Consider the following 24,431-nt stretch of genomic DNA (forward strand, 5'->3'; position numbering starts at 1 on the left):
TCCCTTCAGCTGCTTTGAAGCATGACAGGTCTACATTACTGTATGGCTTTTGTACGTTTTAAACATGGCTGGAGATGTGGCTCGAGGGGTAGAGTGCTTGCCTAGTACGAAGAAAGCCCTAGGTTTGATCCTCAGCACCGGATAAAACCAGGTGTGATGGTAAGGTACACACTTGCAGTTTCTGGAGGCCATCCTGGATTATATCAGAAACCAGCTCAAAATCCAAAAGTTAGAAAAAACAAATGTGCCGGGCGATGGTGGTGTACGCCTTTAATCCCAGCACTCGGGAGGCAGAGGCAGGTGGATCTCTGTGGGTTCGAGACCAGCCTGGTCTACAGAGTGAGTTCCAGGACAGGCTCCAAAGCCACAGAGAAACCCTGTCTCGAAAAAAAAAAAAAAAAAAAGAAAAAACAAATGTTTAGTACAATTATTAATTCAATCATTCCTAGTATTTGGGGAATGGTAAACGAGCATTATCTTCAATTTTTGAATGATTTTTTTGTTTGTTTTATTTTGTTTTTCAAAACAGAGCTTCTCAGAGTAGCCTTGGCTGTCCTGAAACTTGCTCTGTAGACCAGGCTGGCCTCAAACTTATAGAGATTCGTCTGCCTCTGCCTCCTGAGTGCTGGGATTAAAGAGATGCACCACCACCGTCTGGCCAAAAAGTATATGTATGTATGTATATCGGTGTATTCAAGTGTCTTTGAAGCCCATTCAGCCTCCTTGGTGCTGGAGTTACAGGTAGTTGTGAGCTACCTGATGTGGGTGCTGGGAACTGAACTTGGGTCCTATGCAAGAGCAGCAGATGCTCTTAATTGCTGAACTGCCTGTTTAGCAAACCAAAGTAAGTTTCAAGCGAAGCCAGGTGCCTTGAACTACATAGAGAGACCATGTGATAATATCCACTTCTGAAAATAACCCATTTGCAAAGAGACAGAACTTTTCCCGAACCTAGCTGCGGAGTTAATATGCCTTGAGACCACTGAAGACCATGTATTCAATCTGCTATCCTACTGTGTACTCTGTGTAAGTTTAACCTGCCTTAAGAAAACAATGTAACCAGCCTTATTACCCTTGGATTCCCCATGAGGTCAGCTGTTACAATCCAAGCTAAATACAGAGCTTTTTTTACTCTTTTAAGTTATATACTTTCCCATTCCCCTGACCCAGAACAATCTGTGTATCTGTGTGTTAGTCATTTACTGAAAGCAGACCCAACACCTGTGTGAGGCTTTGAGCGCTATTCTGAGTCAATGACGTAACTTCTTCCTTTGTAAAACTCTGCTAAAGATCTCTGGAGGAAAGTGTTCCTCATTCCGTTCCTGTGCTGTTGAGTAGATTCAGAGCAAGCCCCTTTGTTAGAGACAGGCAACAGGAACAGACATCAGACACACACAACCAGACAGCAGACAGGCCACAGACCGCAAACTACAGACAGAATGAAGACACAGGGAGAGAGGTAAAGAATTCAGATTTTGGCTTCTCTCTTGTTCTAAACTATTCTAAGAGGAATTATCTTTCTTTAATTCTTTAATTCTACCATTGATGTAAGCTCTGTCTCAAAAAAATAAAAGATAAAAAAAAGACCAACAAGTTGTGAGTAGAATAACTCCAACTCCAATGTCCATCAGTTAATGGATGGATAAATACAATATGGTATGTTCATATAATGGAATATTAGCCTCAAAAAGGAAAGAGAAAGGCAGACTACAGATCTGTGTGGGAATCTATTTTGAAGGTAGATCAGACCCAATTACTGTTAGCCTGGGCAGAGGCTTAAGAGAGAGGAGACAAGGGGATCCCAGGTCCGAGATGTCTGAGCTTGAGCCTTGACAGCAAGTAGTAGAAATCATTCTCTTTTCTTTTTTTTTTTTTTTTCTGGTTTTTCAAGACAGGGTTTCTCTGAAGCTTTGGAGCCTGTCCTGGAACTAACTCTTGTAGATCAGGCTGGCCTCAAACTCACAGAGATCCACCTGTCTCTGCCTCCTGAGTGCTGGGATTAAAGGCGTGCGCCACCACCACCCGGCTCTTTTCTTTTTTTTTCTTTTTTGGATTTTTCGAGATAAGGTTTCTCCATAGTTTTTGGTTCCTGTCCTGGAACTAGCTCTTGTAGACCAGGCTGGCCTCGAACTCACAGAGATCCGCCTGCCTCCTGAGTGCTGGGATTAAAGGCGTACGCCACCACCGCCCGGCTCTTTTCTTTTTAAAGAGTTATTTTTATTAAGTGTCTCTGCGTTTGAGTATATGTGTATGAGTGCAGGTGCCTGCAGAAGCCAGAGGCATCAGACCCCTTGGAACTGGAGTTTTACGTGGCTGCAAGACACCTGATGTAGGTGTTGGGAAGAACTTGGGTTGTCTGCAAGAACGGCAAGTGCTCTTAAAGTTCGAGCCAGCTCTCTAGCCTCCCATTTTCTTTTTTTTCTAAAAAAAAAATTTATTTATTTATTTATTTATTTATTTATTATGTATACAATATTCTGTGTGTATGCCTGCAGGCCAGAAGAAGGCACCAGACCCCATTACAGATGGTTGTGAGCCACCATATGGTTGCTGGGAATTGAACTCAGGACCTTTGGAAGAGGAGGCAATGCTCTTAACCTTTGAGCCATCTCTCCAGCCCCCCCCCCCATTTTCTTTTTTTAAAAAAGGTTTAAACAATAAATAAAGAGCAGAGGCATCTGCTTCTTGTTGTCTCTGTCCATGTTTCTGTCTCTATAAATGCCTGGTCAGTGTGTGCTCTCACTCTCTCTTTGGGGTGTCTTTGTCTCTGGGTTTCTGTTTCCCCCTAATTCTCGCCTACGTACCAGAGCCCTTTCCCACGGGGAAGCAGTTTCCTGAAAGAGATCAAAGGTCAGAATAGGCCAGTGGGATGAGGTAAGGGACACAGAGGTCTGGGGAGGGGAGAGAACGTGGAAGGGGACGAGGGAGAGGACATGTTAGGAAAGGGCTAGAACTGACCAAGAGAGGTATATACATAGGAGACATAGAGTCGATTAGTGCTTCCCTAGGGCTGGGATTAGGGGTCCAAGAGAGGTATATACATAGGAGACATAGAGTCGATTAGTGCTTCCCTAGGGCTGGGATTAGGGGTGGGGAATGGGTACTGGTTAGCTAATGTTACAGGTTTTTCTTTTTCTTCGAGACACTCCAAGCTGACCCTGAATTCAGCAAGGTAAGTGAAAGTGGCCTTGAACCCCTGATCCTCACCTGAGCCATCTCTCCAGCCCCCATAGTTCATTTTTCATATCTTTTGTTCACCTGTTTTGAGACAGGGTCCTTCTGTATTGCCCAGTAGTCTAGGACACATGTTCTCCTGCTTCCCAGGGATGGACCACCTAGGGTCACCTTTATATAGGTGTTCTGAGCACATTTTTTTTTTATCATTGAAACAACGGAAACATAGTCACCGTATAGTACATGCTGGGGCTACAGGCCTGTGCCACCATGCTCAGGTGGGTTCCTCTGGGGGAAATAACCAACCCTGTGGATATACAGACGTTGACTAAACTTCCCCCTTTAAAGGGGTGAGCACTCTTAGACACAGGGTCTCCATAAATAGCCCTAGCTCTCCGGGAGCTATGTAAACTAGGCTGGCCTCCAAGTTGAAGTGAGTCTCCTGTCTCTGCCTCTCAGGTGCTGAAATTACAGGAGCATGTACCACATCACACCCAGGAACTGTGATTTATAGCTTAAATAAAATAAAAAAATAAAGGCCAGAAAGACGCTTCATTACTGCACCTGCCCTTAGCGTAAGTCTGATCTAGTCTTGATCTGGCCTGTAAAACAAACTTTACAAGACGCTCATGACTGGGCTCCTGTCTGCCTCTCCTAAACGGACAAGTCAAATGACAGTGGTAAGTTCTGGGGAGGAAGAGCAGGATGGAGACGGCGTTGTGGCAGAGAGTTTGTCTGAGCAGCACGCTCCTTGCCCTACTCCAGAGAAATGTCTTCTTGGAGGAGTGTGTGAGGGCTCTGAGGACCGAGCCCAGAGCCTGCCTCCCAGTTGCTCGACCAGTGAGCCACACCCCTAGCCTTCTCTCTGAACCACAAGATTCTTGCTCCCCTTGGGTCCCTCTGAAATTGCTGTTCAGGATTTTTCTGGGTAACCCCTACACTTGTAGTTGCTGACAACAGAAGCACCTGAGAACTGAACGGAAGACACACATGTTGTTGGGCAGTTTGGAGGACACATCCTCAGAGGAAGCCTTCCTTCATCCTCTTCTTTTTCTCTTTCTTTCTCTTCTCTCTTTCCTCCCCCTCCCCCCAAGACAGGGTTTCTCTGTGTGTAGCTACCAGGCTGGCTTCGAACTCACAGATCCACCTGCCTCTGCCTCCTGTGAGGTGGGATTAAAGGCGTGCGCCACCACCGCCCGGCTCTTTATTTCTAACGTGTGTGTGTACACATGGAGGCCTGAAGGGGATGCCAGGTCCTCTGCAGCCTTGTTGAGCTGCCTGACATGGGTGCTGGGAACGGAATCGGGGTTCGGTAAAAGCAAGAGCTTTGAACCTCTGAGCTATCCTTTCAGCCCACCCGGCCCCATTTCTTTTCAGAATTCCAGCCACAGGAACTTTCACGACTTGCTTTATCTTTAGTGTTTGGAGTTATGAGTCGTTTTAAACTTCTAGTTCTTTCCACAAGAGCTCTGAGAGGACGCGGCCCTGACTCCCTAGAGTCCCCCGGCATATAATAGGATGATGGAATGTGGTTCCTAGCCCCAGGATGGCTACAGCACAAGATAAGTGCACACAAAAGGCGAGCCCGTTGTGGTGGTTTCTTTTGCATCCTGGGAATGGCTGCTTGATTGACTTACTGATCAATTAGCAGAGGACCTTAAAGCCGCCCAGGCGCGGAGACCGAGGCCCTACACACTTAGGACCCGGGGCTGGACTCCGGATCACTGGACTGGAGTCCCCAGTACCCAATGGCGCATTCCAATCCCAAGGCCCGACCTGCAGGTTCCGGGTGATAAGGTGCAGCTTCTCTTCAAGGCTAGGAGCATCCCCCATGGCTCCGCTTTCTCCGCTTCCCGCGCTCAGCTGGCACCCGCGCCCTTTCCTCGCCCGCCGCCGCCGCCGCGTGCCGGGAACTGTCACGCTAGTCCCTTCAGGTTGCATCAGCTGAGCTCGTAGCTCCGCTTGCTAGGCCTAGCTGCACTTCCGCCTAGGAGTAGCCCGGAGTCAGGAGCAGCAGAGAGTCGAACGGATCGATGAAACAGGAAGAGGCGGAGCCATCGGTCCGGGTAGGCGGTGCGGAAGGCGGGGTTGGGAAGACTGCCCGGGACGCAACCCTCTCGGGGGGCGGGGCGGTTTCCTGCCAATCACTGTTTAGTTGCCCTCCCCCTGGTGGTGGCCTCGCTGCCTCGGGGTGGGGGAGGTCGAGAAGGGGGCGATAAAATGGCGCAGGGGGCGGAGTGAGGTGCAGCCGCTCGCCCAGGCTTTGGCCCGGCTTCCGAAGGTGAAGAGCGGGAGGGACGGCTTTTCGTCGTCTGGGCGGCGGGTCGGGGTCGCCTGTTGCTTCTCCACGGGGCCGCGAACATCGTCTCCCCCCCGCGTGGAGTAGGGAGGTCCTCGCCTCGCTGAGGGAAGGGCTGGCTCTCGCTCCTGAGGTGATGGCGGGCGGGGAGGTTGTCCCTGCCCCCCACCTCCGCCTCCGTGGGCGAGTGACGCCCCTCATCCCGAGGAGGGAAAGAGCTGTCAGGTCCTCGGGCCGCGAGCGTGGTCGCCGGCCCTGCCCGTGGGGGAAGGAAGGGGTCTAGTTCGCCCCAGGGCTCGTGCCGCGGTGGGTGTTGCTAGGGAGAGCGAGGATGGCGGGCTTCCCGCGGCGCGTCGGGGCGGGAGGAGGACGACCCATTCCCCGCCGCCGCGGGTCGCAGCCCGCTGAGGTGTGGCTGTCGACGCCGGTGCTCGGGAGGTTGGGTGCACCGCCCATGCCGGCGGGGACCTGTGTCTCCCCCCTGGGGGGGAGGGGCGCGGGAAAAAGCCGCGCTTCTCCCGTTATCCGCAGGGAGGCGAGTACTCGCTCTCCCGAGTGGGAGGAGGGAAGTGCAAAGGCCCTGGGCGCGGTGGCGGTGCTGCTCCTTCAGGGGAGGCCAGGCGGGAGCTTAGCGAAGGCATCCCTGGGCCACCCTCGCTCGTTTCCATCCAGGGCCTTAGGGAACGACCCCAGACATCTCAGGATGAGCCCGGAAGAAGGCCACCAAGAGGGACCTAGTTCCCTGGCTGCCCTCATTTTTGTTCTTTTCGTGGTTGTTCGGGGCCCCAAGCTTTTAAATAGACCATTCTCGTAGAAGAGACCTGTTGCTTCAGGGTAGAAGAATCCTGCTGCCTGTGGCCGGTGTGGGACTCTTGGCACTGGAGTCTTGGAAATTGTTACCCAAAGCAGAGATTTCCAAACGGATTGTCTTTGAGTTTTACAGCGTTTGCCGTTCCACGGAGGGAGTTGCAAAATTCTTTCTGATAATTCCAGTTCACTTTGTTTTAGTTTGTACAGTTGGCTTCATTCCAGTGATAAGGCTTTTTTTTTTTTTTTTGGTGTGCTGTGTGCTTAACGTGTGTTGTGCTTTGGAGAGATTGGAACTCACAGGCCCGCGAGAAGTCCCCCTCCGCAAAATGATCCTTGCTTTTGACCCTGCGTCTCAGAGCCAGTTTGGTAATGGTTTTGGTTTTAAGAGTCTTGAAAGAGGATGTGTAGTGTACACCTGGCATGGGAGTCTTACTGTCCTAAATACAATGAGGCTTTGTGCTCGAAGGCAGTAGGTTTTTTGAGGTAAGATAAAAATAGATAGGGAAGCAGTTTCTGAGGTTGCAACCAGGAGGTTAGAGAACAGAGAGGGGGCGGTACACTAACGTGTGGAGAAGGGGGTGGACAGGTGAGAGACGTGGAAGGACAGAATAGGGTCACGCAGAGATGGGGAGCAGAATTAGGAGAATTTGGGACTAAGAGAATATTCCCCCCTTAAAAATAAAGAATCCACCATATTTAAAGGATTTACCAGGCAAGTGCCAAGTGCAGGTGATGGGAGAGAAGTGATTGTGGAACTTAAGAGCTTCCGGTTGTTTATTGTTAATATTTCGAGACAGGGCCTTATTATGTACTGGCTAGCCTGGAGCTCGCTTGCGCTTGCGTAGATGAGGCTAGGGTGGAATTCAGAAGCCCACCTGCCTCTATCTCCCAGATGCTGGGGTTAAAGGCGTGTGCCACAATACCTTGCTATAGCTTCAGCTTTATTGAAGGTTTTCCTCCCTTGAAAGTTCAAATTGACTTTATCTCAAAAACCCCCATCCCCTCTGTAGACCAGGCTGGTCTCGAACTTACAGAGATCCTCCCCTTCCCTCCTTTCACGTGTGTAGCCCATACTGGTTTGAAATTGGAAGTGGAGCCTCAGGTAGCCCTGAACTCACCCTCCTAAATGCTAGGAATACAATGAATGGGCTCATTTATATTGAAGTTCAGAGAGTTCAAATGAATGAGGTCTTTGGAATTTAGCCCAGTTCCTCTAATGCAAGATATTTCATGGGTCATTAATTTGGAGAATTTATCTGATGTTTCAGTTATCCATCCAGTTTGGTTTGGTGACAATGGCTAAATTTTTCACTCAGTAGATTATGCTGAATAATTTCTAAAATGGGTCTAGGGGAAGTTTCTTACCAGTTTAGCTGTTTTCCTACCACCCCCTTTGCTTAAGCTTTTCGATGTGAGATGTAGGTTGTGGGTTGAGATAATAACCGTAGCCACCACTTAATTGTATCTGTAGTGTGCTAATTCTTAATTCTTGTTAATAACCTTGTGAAACTGATGTGCTGTGAAGTTTCCTATTTTATAGGGAGAAATATTGAGACTTGGGGTATATTTGATGTATTTTTTACACTGGCTTTATAGTTTTTGGTGTTGTGCTTTATTTTTCTGAGACAGGGTCTCCGCTGCCCTGGTTGGCCCGGAACTAACATTGTAGACCAGGCTGGCATTGAACTCACAAAGATCCACCTGTTTCTGCCTCTTGAGTAATGGGACTAAAGGTGTATTCTACCATACCCATATAGAATTTTAAGACTAGCCTTGTCTACATAGTGAGTACCAAGCCAACCAGTGATACACAGTGAGACCCTGTCTCAAAAAGGCCAAAACCAAATTCTTTTGTTTTGTTTTTTATTTTTCAATACAGTGTTTCTCTATACCTGACTGTCTTGGAACTTGCTGTAGACCAAGCTGGCCTTGAACTCAGAACTCAGAGATCTGCCTGCCTCTACTTTCTAAGTGCTGGGATTAAAGGCATGAGCTACCACCACTTGGCTCCATTTTTTTTTTATTAATTTATGTAGTGTGTGGTTTGTGAATTTCTGTGCGTGGTGTGGGAGTTGAGGTCCAAAAACCTATTCAGTTCTTTCTGTCTTTACCTGGGCACTAGAGATTGGATTCAGATCACCAGTCCTATGGGGCAAGTACCTTTCCTCACTGAGCCATCCAGCCATCCCCTACCCTAAAAGTAATGTTTATTACATATTTCAAATATATAAAAAATTAAGCAAGGTAGCATAATAATTATACTTACTGTCCAGGTTTATCTTTCATCTCTATATTTGTTGAGTTTCTTGTTACTGATTAAAAAAACTTGGTATGGTTCCCATAGTTCTATGGAGGCAACAAAAGGAAGGAGAATCAGGAAATTTAGGTCATCCTTGGCCACATCCTTGGCAAGTTTCAGAATAGCCTGGGCTATATGAGACCTTGTCTCAAAAAACAAAACAAAAAAATAACAAGACTGATTTTATATCTCCTGCTATTCTTACTTTCTTGCCACTACTGGTTCTTGCTATCCTGAATTTGGTGTATTTTATAATTTCATGATGTGTATATGTGTCCATAGAAACTTCCTTTAATAGATAATTGCGGTGGGGAAAAGGTGGGAAATCTTTAGAAGACATTAGTCTGTTGCATTTTTGTAGGCCTTATTTAGATGCTAGTGTGTTTGCTTTTCCTTGAGCCTGAAAAATATGAATAAGATAATTAGAAATTTGAACAGGAGTTTAGGAGTTTAAGATTTTTATTGTTTTTGTGTGTGTATGTTTGTGTATAGATGCTTTGCCTATATGTATGTCTGGTATCTGCAGCGATCAGAAGAGGTTGTGGAATCTCTTGAAACCAGAGTTACAGACAGTTGTGAGCCTCCATGTGGGTGCTGGGAATGGTACCCAGGTCCTTTAGAAGAGCAGCCAGTGCTTTTAGCCATTGAACTAATGATGTAGTGCCTGAGCTTTGTTTCAGAATAATCCAGTAAAGGGAAGAAATGAATGGAGTTAGAGGTTGGCAGTAGGTTGTAGTTCAGGTGGCTGAGTGGTTACTGTGAAGGTTCATTATGTTACAAGGTTTTATTGTTATTTTGTCTTTTTTGGTTTTTCGAGACAGGGTTTTTCTGTAGCTTTGGAGCCTGTCCTGGAACTAGCTCTGCAGACCAAGCTGGCCTTGAACTCACAGAGATCCACCTGCCTCTGCTTCCCGGGTGCTGGAATTAAAGGCACGCACCACCAAACAACTACTTACTTGTTTTAAATGATAATAAAAATTTTTGAAACTCAGGAAATTTGCAAAGAAAATGATTTGTGTGAGCTAAAATTTATTTCTGTCTTTCTTTATGATGTTGTTTTGGATGCTTTTGCCATTTGGGACATTATGAAAGAAGCTCGAAAGAGCCAGTTTTGTGTCTTTGGATGATGGCCAACATCTGTGAGGTCAAGAGCAGCTTCTGATTCATTTTAAGGTATCCTAAATTATTTTTCCAAGTAATAAAAATTTGCCTTCAATATCTACATATCCATAGTTTATTAGCAAGCATACCAAATTTAGAAGCCAATATTTGAATTCTAATGTTTCCATTTGCTAACTGACCCTGGAGGTAAGTCTGTCACAGGAGTTAGGAAAAGATTGCCTTTGGAATTAGTCTTTGGTTTGGATTCTTGTCCTGGCATTATTTTCTAGTGAACTTAAGTTACTTTATTTCTCCCAGCTTTCACTATGAAAACTTAGTAAACAGTGCATTTGGCCACACAAGTGCTTGAACTATATTTTTTGGAGTGATTGGGATGAGGGGGCAGTGGCCCAGGAAGGGTTTCTAAGAAATGTAGTTGTCAAATAGGTGGTAATGGTGCACACCTTTAATCACAGCCATTGGGAGGTGGATCTCTGAATTAAAGGCCAGCCTGGTTATAGAGCAAGTTCCAGAACAGCTAGGGTTACACAAAGAAACCCATTCTCGAAAACACAAGAAAGTTGCTTGAGTTCAGTGCCTTGATATTTCTGTTTAATAATCTGAAATTGTTGGTTTTTGGGGTGGTGGTAGTAATGATCCTTGCTGTAGCCCATTCTGGTTTCCAAGTAGGGGATTATAGTGTGCACTACTACAGCTGGCACAAGTTTTCTTTTTCTCTTTTCTTTTCTTTCCTTTCCTTTTTGGATTTTTGAGACAGGATTTCTTTGTGTAACAGCCATGGCTGTCCTGGAACTCACTTGGTAGTCCACTCTGGCCTCACTCAGATCTACCTGTCTCTGCCTCCTGAGCGTTGGGATTAATGGTATGAACCACCACCACCCTAGGCACAAGGTTTCTTAAATTTATCAGTACTTTCAGCTTTCTAAAAGTGAGCACTATTACTGCTGTCAAAAAAGATGATTTTAATCTAGAAAACAACTTAGTCACTAGACCAAAAATACACTTTTACTTTTTACCCTAGTCACACTATTTTATTTTATTTTACTTTTATTTATTTATTTAGATGCAGGATGTTTTGAGATTCTATAGCTTTGGCTGAATCTGTATGAAGACCAGGCTGACTTAGAACTCAGAGTTTGCCCATTTCTCCTTAGTGCTGGGATTAAAGGCATGCACCACCATGCATGGCCCACCACTCTGAGTTAACTAGATCCCTTCTAATTATAAAATACTGTATTTTCTCCTCTTTTTTCTTTAGTGCTTTATTGTCTAGACCATTTTATATTATCTCATATTAGAACTTAATATTTGGTGTTTCCTTGCTAACATTATTATATGTTGCCAGGCATGATGGTGCACACCTTTAATCCCAGTACTTGGGAGGTAGAACCTGGTGGATCTCTGAGTCTGAGGACAGCCTGGTCAGCAGATTAAGTTCTAGAACAGCCAGGGCTGTTCTGAAAACTGTTGTTTCAAAAAACAAACAAACAACAACCAAAAACCTTAAGACTTATATGTTTTGGGAATTTGGGAATTATATATATTTTTTTTAAAAAATCATAGAGATGGGCTGGAAAGATGGCTCAGAAGTTAAGAGCACTGACTGCTCTTCCAGAGGTCCTGAATTCAATTCCCAGTGACCACATGGTCACAACCATCTTTAATGAAATCTGGTGCCATCTTTTGGCATGCAGGCAGACATACTGTGTAGCTCGGACATCATGGAGACATACTGTGTAGCTCGGAAAATTATTACTGAAGGAATATATGAATTAAAGCTGAAAGTCAAAGATATAGAGACTAGTAAAGTGAAGGAAACTTTACAGTTTAAAAAGGGCAGTGGTGGCAGAGGCAGGAGGATCTCTGTGAGTTTGAGGCCAGCCTGGTCTACAAGAGCTAGTTCCAGGACAGGCTCCAAAGCTATAGAGAAACCCTGTCTCGAAAAACAAAACAAAACAAAAAAGCTGTAAAGGAAACCAGTGTAGAGGTAATTTCTTTAATTCTAGCACTTGGGAGTTGGAGGGAGGAGGATCAGTTCAAGGCCATCCTCTACTACACAGCGATTTGGATGCCAGCCTGAGCTGTGTGAGACTCTCGGAAAACAAGCACTTGCCTAGCATGAGCAAAGCCTTCTACGGGATCTCCTGTATCACATAAGTAGGTGTGAAGGTGTGTGTCTGTAATCCCAGCTCCCTTATGTATACTAAGCAAGCACTAAACTACTCAGCCATATCCCTTACCCCCATGTTACATTTTATTTATACAAGTAAACATCCAAGAAGAAAAAGAATAGAACGATGTTGATGCTTGACCCTGTAATAGTCAATATTTGTGTTTATATCTTTGTTGACTTTTTCTTTGTATTTTTATATATTAAAAGTAGGAAAGGGGTTTATTGGTTTTTGGTATAGTCATAATTTTTAGAATTTGGTAGAATCTTTGACGTCCTCTTTCTCCTACGCTTTTCTGTTTTACAAGGAAAGAAACCAAATGGCTTAGCGACAAGTGGATCGGGCTTGTTAGTGACAGTGCCAGGTCTTAGGGTTGAGGACTCCCAGTTCTTATTTACCCCACTAAAGCAGACAATAATCTTAAGAAAGTGACAGTTGTTGGGAGGAACTAAACCAGTTCTTAGTTGCATAATTTTTTCTTCTAAAGATTTCTCTTTGGTGTTCTTTACTGAAAATAATCCAACTTGCTGGTATTTTTAAAAAAATCAAGATCAAAATTAATAGATGGAACACCTTGAAGCATAATGCAGTTGACTTTGTAATTAGCTAAGTTGAAAGTGATGAGAAGATCCTTTAATTTTCTTTGTGCCTGCAGGAAGGTGGGAGTCAATCACTTTGACAAGTCTCCTGAAAGGAACAACGGCAGGAGTTGAAACCTTTTTCCATTTGGTCTCGTGGCAGAGGCAGAGATTGCTCCAGCAGCTCCACACAGTATGGAAGACATTTTAATTTTTGTTTTTTGAAGCAGGGTCTCACTGTATAGCTCTGTCTGTCCTGTAATATTCCCCTGCTTTTACCTCCTGAGTGCTGGGATTAAAGGCATGTACCGCTATACCCAGTAACATTTATCTATTTCCCCCACTTTCCTCCTGATTTTTTTTTTTTATTTAAAAAAAAAATAGTATGTTTCAGTTGGATCACAGGCCTGGAATCCCAGCTTCTATGGAGGCTGAGGCAGGAGGATTGCAAATTCAAAGTTTGGTTTTGCTATAGGGCAAGTTAGGTCCAGTCTGAGCATCTTAGTAGTACCCTTTCTAAAATTAAAAAGTAAAAAATAGTCTAGGATGTAATTCAGTGTAGAGGTCTTGAATTACATGTGTGAGGCTCCAGGTTTAGCCACTAAAATAGGAAAGTAATATGTGTTTTCTTTTTTAAAAGTGTAAACTTGGTATCTGAACATTTTTAAAAACATGTAAATTGCTTGTATATTATAGTCATCCCATGGTAGTACATATGTGCTTTAATGTGCTTTTAAATAGTTGAATGTATTTGACATGAATGATTTTATTAAACATTTCTTTTAGAGGTGGGCATTTAGATTGCCTCTAATATTTGACCACTTTGAATAATACTGCTTTGACCATCCGTATGTGTTTTTATGTATGTTTGTAGTAGGTAGTTTTATATGATAAATTTCCAGAAGTGAGATTGCTAGATTAGATGGTATTGCCAAGTTACTCTTTGCAAAGTATTATATTAATTTATACTCTTACTAGTAGTGAGTGCTTGTCTCTACAGCCTCACTAACCTTGATTATCATTCATCTTAATTTTGTCATAATCAGAAAAAAGTATCTTATTCAAACTTTTTATTTCCATAATGCTGGTAAGGATAATATCTTAATTATTTCTCAAGTTAAAAACCACAGTGCAAGCACAGGATTTGAGATACTAGGATGCTTCCTCTGTATATTTAGTGGGTTTGGGTTAGTTTAAGTTACTTCTTGTTGTTGTTTAACAAAACCTTCTCGTTTTTTTTCAGATATGACGTGCTCACTATTGCCCTCTGAACAGTCTTCTGGCTCCTCTTTCTTGCCTGAAGCAAGTGCCTCATGTCCTTGGGGTTCCTTCGCTGAAGATGACTTGGATGACTCCTTGTTGGAGTTTTCCGATGGAGAGGAAGACGATGGCCATTTCAGTTTCACAGAGGAAGAGATTGAGATGCTGTTGAAGGATGACGGTGGGCATGATGAGTGTAGAGACAGAAAGTGTCAGACCCTACCTGGTACTCCTCAAGAAAATCCTTTGCGCAGCTTGGGACCAGCAGCTGTGACCCCTGGTTTCTTCAAACTACCTCAATTAAGTACATCAATTGGTCATGGACCAACTCCTAGTAAATCATTGAACAGACACTTTGTACTTGAAAAGAATCTTATAAAAGTAACTGTTGTTGCACCGTTTAATCCAACAGTTTGTGATCCTGTGCTTGATAAGAACAAGATCGATTCCTCCAAAGATACGGAAAAACCTGCCTCCCTTGGGGAACAGACGAGAGAAGATGACCTTCATCCTAATGAGAGTAAACGTTGCACTGAGCCTGAAGGGGTCAGTCCCAGTAACTCTGCTTGGGATGGGCCCCTGCTTTCTTCTCCTTCAAACAATAACATCGAACAAACTGTCTCTGATAAAAATGTACCTGAAAGTAAGAAACCTAACCCTGTGTTCTCTCAGATCTCCAACCATTCAGAGGTACCTAACAGGGGATCATCCTGGAAAAATAGTGGATCACATAAATCGGGGTGTGAAGTGAGAAATCCAGTTGTGTCCAGTTCATCGAACAGAGTAAGTACATTTTTCTCAACACAGTAGACATGAAATTATTATTTTCACTCAGAAAGAGTTCCTATGTACTTAATTCCCCAGTAGAGTATTGACTAGCATGTGCTAGCATCAATCCCTAGTACCAAAAAAAGGAAAGAATTTTGCTGGGTGGTGGTTGTGCTCACCTTTAATCCCAGCACTTGGGAGGCAGAGGTAGGCGCATCTCTGTGAGTTCGAGGCCAACCTGGTCTACAGAGCGAATTGTAGTACAGCCAGAGCTACACAGAGAAACCCTGTCTTGAAAAACAAAGCAACTAAAAAAATTATATTCTCATAATGATGTTTTCAGCTATCTGATACAGCTGAAATTATAAATTGCTTATAACTGGTAATTATCTTTCCTATTGTTTTCCTCCCTTCTGCCCTGGAAACCAACAACAACAAATCAGCATGCCCCTGACAAGGACCCTGGGGAGGTGAAAGCTGAGAGAAGATTGGGCAAAGTCATTCCTGTCCTGCAGACCAGAACCAGGTAGTGTGACATAGAACCATTTGAGTTTTTTTTTTTTTTTTTTAAGATTTATTTATTATGTATACAACATTTTGCTTCCATGTATACCCACACACCAGAAAAGGGCACCAGATCTCATTACAGATGGTCGCGAGCCATCATATGGTTGCTGGGAACTGAACCCACGACCTCTGGAAGAGCAGTCAGTGCTCTTAACCACTGAGCCATCTCTCCAGCCCCCTCCCCATTTGAGTTTTTGGTGGTTCTCTTTTCATTTCTTTCTTCCCTTCCCAGTATGTTCTCAGTATGGGGGTGGGAGGTGGGCAGGAAATCCTGCAGGAAGAATAAGCAAACTTGAAATTCTGAAGCTACCTATTTGTGTTATCTTGAGCAAATCAAATAATCCCTCACTTCAGTTTAGTTTCTGTGTCAGAATGAAACTAATGATGCCCTTTCTACAACCTCCCAAGGTTATTTTGAAACTAAAAAAGGCATGCTAGTAAAACATTATATAAATACAAAATTTCTTTCATGTATGAAGAGGCCTGATCACATATTTGATGAGAAGTCAGAATATTAACCAAAAAGGCTAAAATTACTTATTAGACCGTTTAGTCTTATTTCTCTTTTCTTACATACAACTGGAGGCAAATATTAGGGTTGCAAATTTGAGGCATCTTTTTAGTTTACCTTTTTGTTACCAGGAGATGGCAGTATCTATACATGGCCATTTTCAGTTGAATGTACTGGAGAAGCTACTTTATAGATTGAATCCAATTCCTTTACTTAAAGTACAATTGAGAAAAAAGAAAATTTGTTATACACTTACGGCATATTTATTCTGCCTTAAACATTTTTAAAATGACAAATAAGATTATTTGCCATTAAATTTTAGTTTTATGGGTTTTGTTTTATTTCTTTTTCCACTTAATTGAGGAAAACTCTGTTTTTTCCAGTCCTTTTTGGTTTGTTTTTTCTTTTTTCAAGACAGTGTTTCTCTGTGTAGCATTCTTGGCTGTCCTGGTACTTGCTTTGTTGATCAGGCTGGCCTTGAACTCACTTAGATCTGCCTGTCTCTGCCTTCAAGTACTGGGATTAAAGGCATGTGCTACCATTGCCTGGCAAGATCTTATTTTTATTTTTTGTGTATAGGTGTTTTACTTATGTGTATATTTGTATATCATGTGTGTACAGTGCCCACAAGAAGCCAGAAGAGGGTGTCAGATCCTCTGGAACTGGGGCTACAGTTGTGAGCTGCTTTGTGGGTAGCAGGAATTGAACAGATTCTTTAGAAGAGCAGCCAGCATGGTTAACTGCTAAACCATCTCTCCAGCCCCACTTTGTGAATTTAAGAGTGAAATTATACCAAAACACATAAACCAAGCCACTTGGAACACTAATAAATTTACAGTGTCAATATTTTCATCTACTGATTCTTTTTAAGCAGAGCTGTCAATATGAGTGAGGACCAGAAATTGCTCTTGCTAGGACCATGATTGCCTTAATCTCCTTCAACTTTTTCTGTGTGGCCAAACTTGAATTACTCAACAAATGCTTTCTCTCTCTATGAGCTACTTTATTTTTACCTTCTGATAGTCTTTGTTATCAGGAGTTACATTTCTTTTCTTCCTTGACTTCTAAATTCTACACTTGATTTCACTTTTGTACTGACTAACATTGCCTCTGGAAGTTGGTTGACAATCATCAGTTTGTGACATTTCTACAAAGCACTGTGCTCATGGCTCTAATGGACTACTTTTCCACCTGGTTTGCTTTTTTCAAGGATGTTTTCACAGTCAGATCTAGAAAAAAAGAAGGACATTTATCTCAGCAAAGTCATTGCTCATATAGAAGACCCAGGGGAATCCAACCAAGGTAATGGTAACCAATGAATGGCTTATAAAACATGTATTTTCTTTCCATGAATGTTTTGAATTTTCTTAAATTATGAAGAAGAAATCTTTATCCCAGAATTTACTTCTAAGGTTTATTTAAGCAAATAATTGTGCAAAGGCCAACAAGTTTCTCCCCTATAGTTGAGGGCTATAACACAGATCTTAATGCTTTTTTTAAACTGGAGGTTGTCGTTATTATTTTCTCTGCTAACTAGTAGAAGTAGATGAAGTGATGTTCTTTACTAATTATTGTTTGGGGACTTTTTCTTTTTTCTTTTGGTTCTTTTGAGACAGGATTTCTCCATAGTTTTGGAGCCTGTCCTGGAAACTAGCTCTTGTAGATCATGCTGGCCTCAAACTCAGAGATACGCCTGCCTCTGCCTCCTGAGGGCTGGGATTAAAGGCATGTGCCTCCGCCGCCCATCTAGTTTTGTGACTTTAAAATGTGGAATTATTTTCTCTGTTACCTGAGCATTTAAAGCCTCATCCTGTGTCATGGCTTCTCAGTACAAGCTCTTAAAATAATTCTGAACTATTTCCTAGATCCTTCAAGATAATCTCCAGGTACTTCATCTGAAACTGTTGCAAGTCAAAGTGGAGAAATTCTTTCTCCAGCCCTCAGGATACTTACTATACTGTTTTATTCAGTTTGACCTAGGGTTAATGGGAAATTCCTAAAGAGAAAGGAGCAGAATTGAAGGCATGGGATATTAGGAGGCTTTATACTGATAAAAGAATTCTTCCCATAGAGGTCACTCTGTCTTTTGAAATGTTTAGCTTCTTTCCTTGTTCAACAGACTTTTGTGGAATACTTCTACAAGTATTAAGTTTGAAGATTAGGAATAGTAGCAGTGGGTCTTGCTTGACCTGCTGGGAATTCTTAGACTAGAGAAGATCATTGCACTAACGAAATGTTTATTTTTCTAAAGAAATACACTTAAAGTAATGTAGAAACGAGGAGGGATTTGTGTTTGGGAAGAATGGAGATGATTGAGAAAGATGTTCTAGGTGTGTTCCATAGAAAAGGCATAAGCTATCATCGGACTCCAGATCTGTTCTGTGAGAGATTTGGAGGATGTTCTGCAGAGAGGAGTCTTCTTTCTCTTGAAAAGACCTTAAATAGTAATTTCTGTTTTTAAGGCTACACATGAAAGGTAGAATGCTGACATCCGTCAGGAGAAATCATTAAAAAATAAGTTCCTTTCTTTTTTTACTCAAGATTTTATAAAGCAATTTGATATCACTGGTGTTCATTTCTTAGTTCTCTGCTTGTGAAATTATTTTGTTGGAACTGTTAGGTCTGTTGGAAATAAAGATATTTTCCTACCCATATCGTCGGAGGGCAGGCCTTAGAGAAATTTGTGCATCTTCAAGCTTGTTAAAAAAACAAACAAACAAAAACCCTAGTTGTTATTTTTCTCCTTCTTTTATGACTTAGGAATTGGCACTGGTAATCTAGTTATAGTTTCCTTTTTCATTTGAGGTATGTGCAGTTGCTCACATTTTAGCATCTTTCTCATGCAGCAGTCCCTCTTCAAAATTACAATTTATGCCCTGTTTGCAAAGACTAGCTAGAGATGCAATGAGAAAGCAACACTTCAGTGGCCGAAAAAACAAAAGTCTAGGCTTATTTTTATTTAATTTTTATTACATTTGATCTCTTTTGTACATATGTGTGCATGTAGGTGGGGGTGTGCAGCCACAATGCGTGTATGAAGGACAACTTAACTTGTAGGAGTCAGTTTTCTCTACCATGTGGGTCCCAAATATTGACCTCAGGTCATTAGGCATAGCAGCAAGTGCCTTCACCTGATGAGCCATCCCACTGGCGCGACTTCTGGGTATATCCTAGCACTGCTGTTGACTAGATGGAACTTGAGCCACCAAGAACCTGTTTGCAAGTGAGAGTAATGTAGTTTAGTTTGTGCAAATACAAGTGTATTTTCTACATTTGACCCAGCCTTTTCTGACTTTTCATCCTGCAGCGGCTCTAGAACATTGGGAATTAAGTTACAGAAAGACCAAGTCTTTAATGGTATAGCCTCCTCTCTCTAAGCTTGCAACATGAGGAGTTGCCGGAAGAAAGCCGGGTCACCTGTTTTTCCTTCACTTTCACTCCATTTCCTTGCAGTAAACATTTAACAATTGCACTTGCTGCTGCTCCTGATGTGGGGAATTCCCCAAGTCCCTGCCAAAATCCTGGAATCCAGCCAGGCGGTAGTGGCGCACGCCTTTAATCCCAGCAGTCGGGAGGCAGAGGCAGGCGGATCTCTGTGAGTTCAAGTCTGGCCTGGTCTACAAGAGCTAGTTCCAGAACAAGCTCCAAAGCTGCAGAGAAACCCTGTCTTGGGGGAAAAAAAAGAAGAAGAAGCAGTGGCATATGGAAATGCATTTACCCTATGTAAGACAGATTTTAAATAACTGGACTACCCAGAATAGAATTCTGAAAGATTCAGAGGAAACTCGGAGCTCTCTGGCTGCTAGCTGCCTGTCAACCCTTTCTGCCTAGGGCCCCATCAGTGTAGGAGGCAACATCTGAGTTCCAAGGAGTGATAGGTGGGGCTCTACTGCTGCAGCATGAGCTAGCACAGCTGACCCAGAACTTAGAATTTTCTTGTTTGGTTTTCGTTTTAAGTGTTTTTTGTTTTTTCCTCGTAGTGTGAATAACTCAATATTAAAAGTTCCTTTATGGGAAATGTTTTTCCCCCCTTGTATCAGTGTCAGCGGTCCTTTCATAGGAGAAAACAATTAAACCCTACTTCTAGTGCAGAAACAATCACAGCCATGGCATAATGTACTAAGCCAACACTTTAAATTGCTGGAGGTATTAGTATTCATATATGGAGGATGTTCTCTTTTCCTGATCATCTAATTAATGCTTAAATGAATGCTTAATTTTCATAGTAAATGAACTGGAAGAGCAAAATTCATAATTTTGAACTATATCATTGGGTGTGCTCTTTTTTTTTTTTTTTTTTCTTTTTGGCTTTTCGAGACAGGGTTTCTCTGTAGCTTTGGAGCCTGTCCTGGAACTAGCTCCTGTAGACCAGGCTGACCTCGAACTCACAGAGATCCGCCTGCCTCTGCCTCCTGAGTGCTGGGATTAAAGGTGTGCGCCACCACAGCCCAGCTCAAATGATTTTTTCAAAGCCTAAGTAAACCTAAAAACAGTGACTTCATTCTGATGTTTAAACCAGAATCAGTGACTCTTCTAAATTTCCCACTACACTGAGTTATGAGTACATAGGAGTATATAAGTTATCCCCCACTCCCTGTTTAACTTTTGTATATACTGAAAAAGTTCTGTAATGAGATTTTTAAAAACTGACTTTTAGGAAATTCTTTTTTGGCATCTAATAATATTTTCCCATATAGTTATTCTAAAATTTTTTTGGGTCTCTGATATTTCTGTCTTCCTTTCAGTAATGGTATTAAAGTTTGTTGTTATTGCTTTTAAATTGTATTCATTACTGTTGTGTGGGTGTTCATGATATGTGGGTTTATATACATGTGTTGGGCAAGTGGCAGCTTTTTTGAGTCAGTTCTTTCCTTTCACCTTAATGTGGGTTCCAGGGCTTTGAATTCAAGTAAACTGGATTTGTATATAGATATATAAATTGTTATATAAATGATGATTAAGTAAGTGCCTTTACCCACCAAACCATTTCACCAGTCCTTAGTTTTTTCCTGTGTTTGTGTGCATGCACACACACACACATACATATGCATATGGAGCCTAGGAATTGGTGATCTGATGTCTTCCTTTTCATTCTGTACCTTACTTTTCTAGACAGGCTCTTTCACTGAACATGGAGCTGACAGCCATTTTAGTTAGACTGGCTGGCCAGCAAAGCCTTGGGATCCACTTTTCTGTCTTGCCAATGCTGGAGTTACAGATATTTACTGTCTTTCTCAGCTCTTTTTACATGGGTATTAGTGATCCAAATTGAGGTCCTTATGCTTCTACACCAGTCACTTTACCCAGTGAGCCATCTCCCTAGCCTAGTACTACGTTTTTATGTCTCTTTCCCTATACAGTATTCAGTGTACATAAACGCACCATCTTAGGCTTTTTGGAGATTCTTTGAGATGGAGCTTCATCTATGCCAGGCTGGCCTCTTACCACTTTGTAGCCGAAGATGAGTTTGAACTTTTTAGACAAGAGTCTTTCTTACTGGTTATCTCTGGCTGAAGGTCAAGCATTCAAACATACAGATCTGTAGGGGCCATTCTCATTCAAACCACCATACCTAGCCACTGAAGTTTTGAGAATTTTGTATTCCATATTACAAATGAGGACAGTACTGATATAGTCTTCATCTTTCCCTTTTTGTTTGTTTCTTTTCTGAGATACGGTTTTATAGTGCATCCTAGACATTCTTGAACTCACAGCAATTCTTTCAACCTCTCGATCCACTCTGCCACCTAGAAATATAAAAATTAACATTTGGATATTGTATTTTCCTATAAAGTAGAGCCTATAAAGGGACTATCTTAATTTGTAAATTGTCCCCCCCCCTTTTTTGTGGATTTTATTTATTTGTTTGTTTGTTTGTTTGTTTATTTATTGATTGTAGTCCTGACTGTCCTGGCACTCAACTCTGTAGACCAGGCTGGCCTCAAACTGAGAGATCCACCTACCTCTGCCTCCCAAGCTCCCAAGTGCTGGGATTAAAGGTGTGCATCTTTAGTACACCACTATCCAGCTGTACTCAATTTATTTAAGGACTCTTCCATGTTAGTTATTCTATATTTTAATTTTTTTTTTTTGAGGCAAGATGTTGCTGTATGGCCCAGGCTGTCCTTAATCTTCCAGTTTATAATCCTCTAGTGCTGGGATAACATGGGTACATCACCATGTCTGATTTACACATTAATCTTTTTAGCCAAGGGCCAGTTAGATAGCTCAGTGAGTAAAGGTGCTTGCTGCATTAGCATGGTGGTCTGAGTTTAATCCCCAGAGTCGTGTCAAAGTAGAAGGAGATAACTGACTCCATCAAAGTCTACTGACCTCCACTGATGTGTCATGGGTCATGCACCTACACATATCACACACATATCCAGTAATTTAAACACAAGGGTCTTGCCAGGCAGTGACAGTGCACACCTTTAATCCCAGCACTTGGGAGGCAGAGGCAGGCGGATCTTTCATTTTGAGGCCAGCCTGGTTTACAGAGTGAGTTCTAGGACAGCCAGAGCTATACAGAGAAACCTTCTGTCTCAAAACATCAAAACAAACAAACATCTTAAGAGATGGCTCAGTTATTAAGTATACTTAACTTATTTTGTTGAAGACCAGGTTTAATGCCCAGTACCCACTTGGCAGCTCACAATCTTTTTTAACTCCAGTTCAGGGATCCAGTGCTGTAGTAGACAGTGCTTTTGCTAGCACCAGGAATGCATCTAGTGTACACATATGTAGACCAGTGGTTCTCAGACTTCCTAAAGCTGTGACCCTTTAGTACAGTTCCTCATGTTTTGGTGATCCCCAACCATAAAATTATTTTTGTTGCTACTTCATAACTGTAATTTTGCTACTGTTATGAATCATAATGTAAATATCTGTGTTTCCTAGTGATCTTAGGATCTATGAAAGGATTGTAACTCATGGATTGAGGATCACTGTAGGCAAACAGACATAAAATAAAAATAAGTCTTTAAATAATAAGTAAAATAAAAAAAATGAGTAAGTAAATAAAGATATATAGTCAAGAGCGGGTGGTGGTACATACCTGTAATCCCAGAATTTAGGAGCCTGGACAACAGAATGAGATATCCTGTCTCCAAATAAAGCAGTAACACTGAGCCAGTGAAGAGGCCCAGTGAGAAAAGTCTGTGTCAGCCGAACTTGATGACTTGAGTTTGATTTGCAGAATCCACATGGTGGAAGAAAAAAAAAGCTTTACTTTGTGTTTGAGTGCCACCCTTTCCCCATTAAAAACATAGTTTTTAAAAAATAGTGTTTGAGCCGGGCGATGGTGGCGCACGCCTTTAATCCCAGCACTTGGGAGGCAGAGGTAGGCGGATCTCTGTGAGTTTGAGACCAGCCTGGTCTATAGAGCTAGTTCCAGGACAGGCTCCAAAGCCACAGAGAAACCCTATCTCGAAAAACAAAAAAACAAAAACAAAAACAAACAAACAAAAAAAAAATAGTGTTTGAGGGCAGCCTGTGTTACATGAAATCCTGTCTCAAATATCAGAATAAATTCTGTATTAATTACAAAGTATTCTGTCTTTGAATATTAGGTTATATGTATTTTCATTAATAATGTTGTAGTTAACATTCAGTCAATAAATGTTTATGTACAACTCTTATTTCTATAGGATGAATGCCTAGAAGTGGAATTACTAGGTAAAGTATATAAACATTTTAAAAACTCTTGTTATATGTTACCAGTTGTCCTGATCAGAAACTGAAATTTTTTATTGCCATTGATAATGATAGATAAATTTAATGTTTCAATTAATAAGGTTAGATTTTTATGTTTATTTATTATTTTTGTTTTTTGAGACGGGTTTCTTTGTGTAGTCCTGGCTGTCCTGGAACTCATATAGACCTGCCTGGTTCTCCCTCCTGAGTGCTGGATTAAAGGCGTGCATACCACTGCCTGGCTTAAATATTACTTCATAAGTGTTTCAAATGTAACTTGAGGCAGAATCTGATGAAGGTTCACATCTTTAGTTATTGTCTCAATCTCTTTTAGTGTAAGTCACTTCTTTCAGAGGTACGTCCATATTCTAAACTTTGACTGTTTTTCCTTCCTTCCTTCCTTCCTTTTTTTTCCTTTTTTTTTTTTTTTTTGAGTTTAGTACTTTGCCTACTTGTATGTCTCTGTGAGGGTATCGGGTTCCCTGCAACTGGGGGGACATATGCATACAGACAGTTCTGAGCTGCCCTGTGGCTGCTAGGAATTGAACCCTGGTCCTCTGGAAGAGCAGTCGGTGCTCTTAACCGCTGAGTCATCTTTTCAGCCCCCTGATTGTTTCTGTAGTGCCATTTAGTTTGATATTAATATCCTGTGTTTCTGTAAACTAGAAGCAGAATTAGGTTCAGATTGAGCATTCTGGGCGTACCACGGTTAGAGGGTCTCGTGTTTGTGTTCCGTAACCCTTGGAGGCATATGTGACACAGCGACAGGCTGTTACACTAACGTTGCCGAGTTTGTGAAGATGTTCATGGACATAACTTTTTCATTGTAAGGTACATTTTTACCATCTAATTACTGTCATTTATGGGGTGATGTCTTAGTATCTTACGAATATCCTATTCCCCAGCAACTTACTTTACCTAATGGTTTAAGAATTCATTGATGATCTTCATCTGAATTACCTTACACTACAACATAGAGAGTCCTACCTCCACCTCAATATAATCTTTATTCGTTTTTAGAATATTTTTAATTTGACAATTTTATGCATGTAGGCAATCATATCCACCTACAACTCCATCCTAAGTGCTTGCATGTTTTAAATACCTCTTCTCCCAGTGAGCTGTATTTCAGCCCTAATGGATTTTAAAGTTGTAATTATTTATAGTTCTATTCTTTTTT

General features: G+C 42.0%; 2 protein-coding genes across 7 annotated transcripts in view; one reads left to right on the top strand and one right to left on the bottom strand.

The window, feature by feature from the left end:
* Yars1 (tyrosyl-tRNA synthetase 1) overlaps positions 1 to 5,155 on the bottom strand; it is a 30,852-nt gene extending 25,697 nt beyond the window's left edge. Inside the window, exon 1 of the mRNA XM_041652526.1 lies at positions 4,951 to 5,155. Within this exon, the coding sequence (XP_041508460.1) occupies positions 4,951 to 5,115 (165 nt within the window). The 5' untranslated portion in view covers positions 5,116 to 5,155. The remainder of the gene's footprint in view (positions 1 to 4,950) is intronic.
* Positions 5,156 to 5,321: 166 nt separating this feature from the next.
* LOC121448473 (S100P binding protein) overlaps positions 5,322 to 24,431 on the top strand; it is a 34,876-nt gene continuing 15,766 nt past the window's right edge. The window contains exons 1-7 of one of the 6 annotated variants that reach the window (XM_041652532.1): positions 5,322 to 5,455; positions 12,531 to 12,646; positions 13,697 to 14,017; positions 14,126 to 14,259; positions 14,386 to 14,496; positions 14,925 to 15,007; positions 16,770 to 16,861. In XM_041652532.1, coding sequence (XP_041508466.1) covers positions 13,699 to 14,017; positions 14,126 to 14,259; positions 14,386 to 14,496; positions 14,925 to 15,007; positions 16,770 to 16,861 — 739 coding nt within the window. In that variant the 5' untranslated portion in view covers positions 5,322 to 5,455; positions 12,531 to 12,646; positions 13,697 to 13,698. Of the gene's footprint in view, positions 5,456 to 9,674; positions 9,756 to 11,710; positions 11,874 to 12,530; positions 12,647 to 13,696; positions 14,497 to 14,924; positions 15,008 to 16,769; positions 16,862 to 24,431 lie in introns of all 6 variants that reach the window. The other 5 variants (XM_041652528.1, XM_041652531.1, XM_041652529.1 and 2 more) reach the window with 5 other exon arrangements.

This window comes from Microtus oregoni, unplaced genomic scaffold (assembly GCF_018167655.1).
Source record: "Microtus oregoni isolate MIOR12 unplaced genomic scaffold, Mior012 000005F_ref0000423, whole genome shotgun sequence".
NCBI lineage: Eukaryota > Metazoa > Chordata > Mammalia > Rodentia > Cricetidae > Microtus > Microtus oregoni.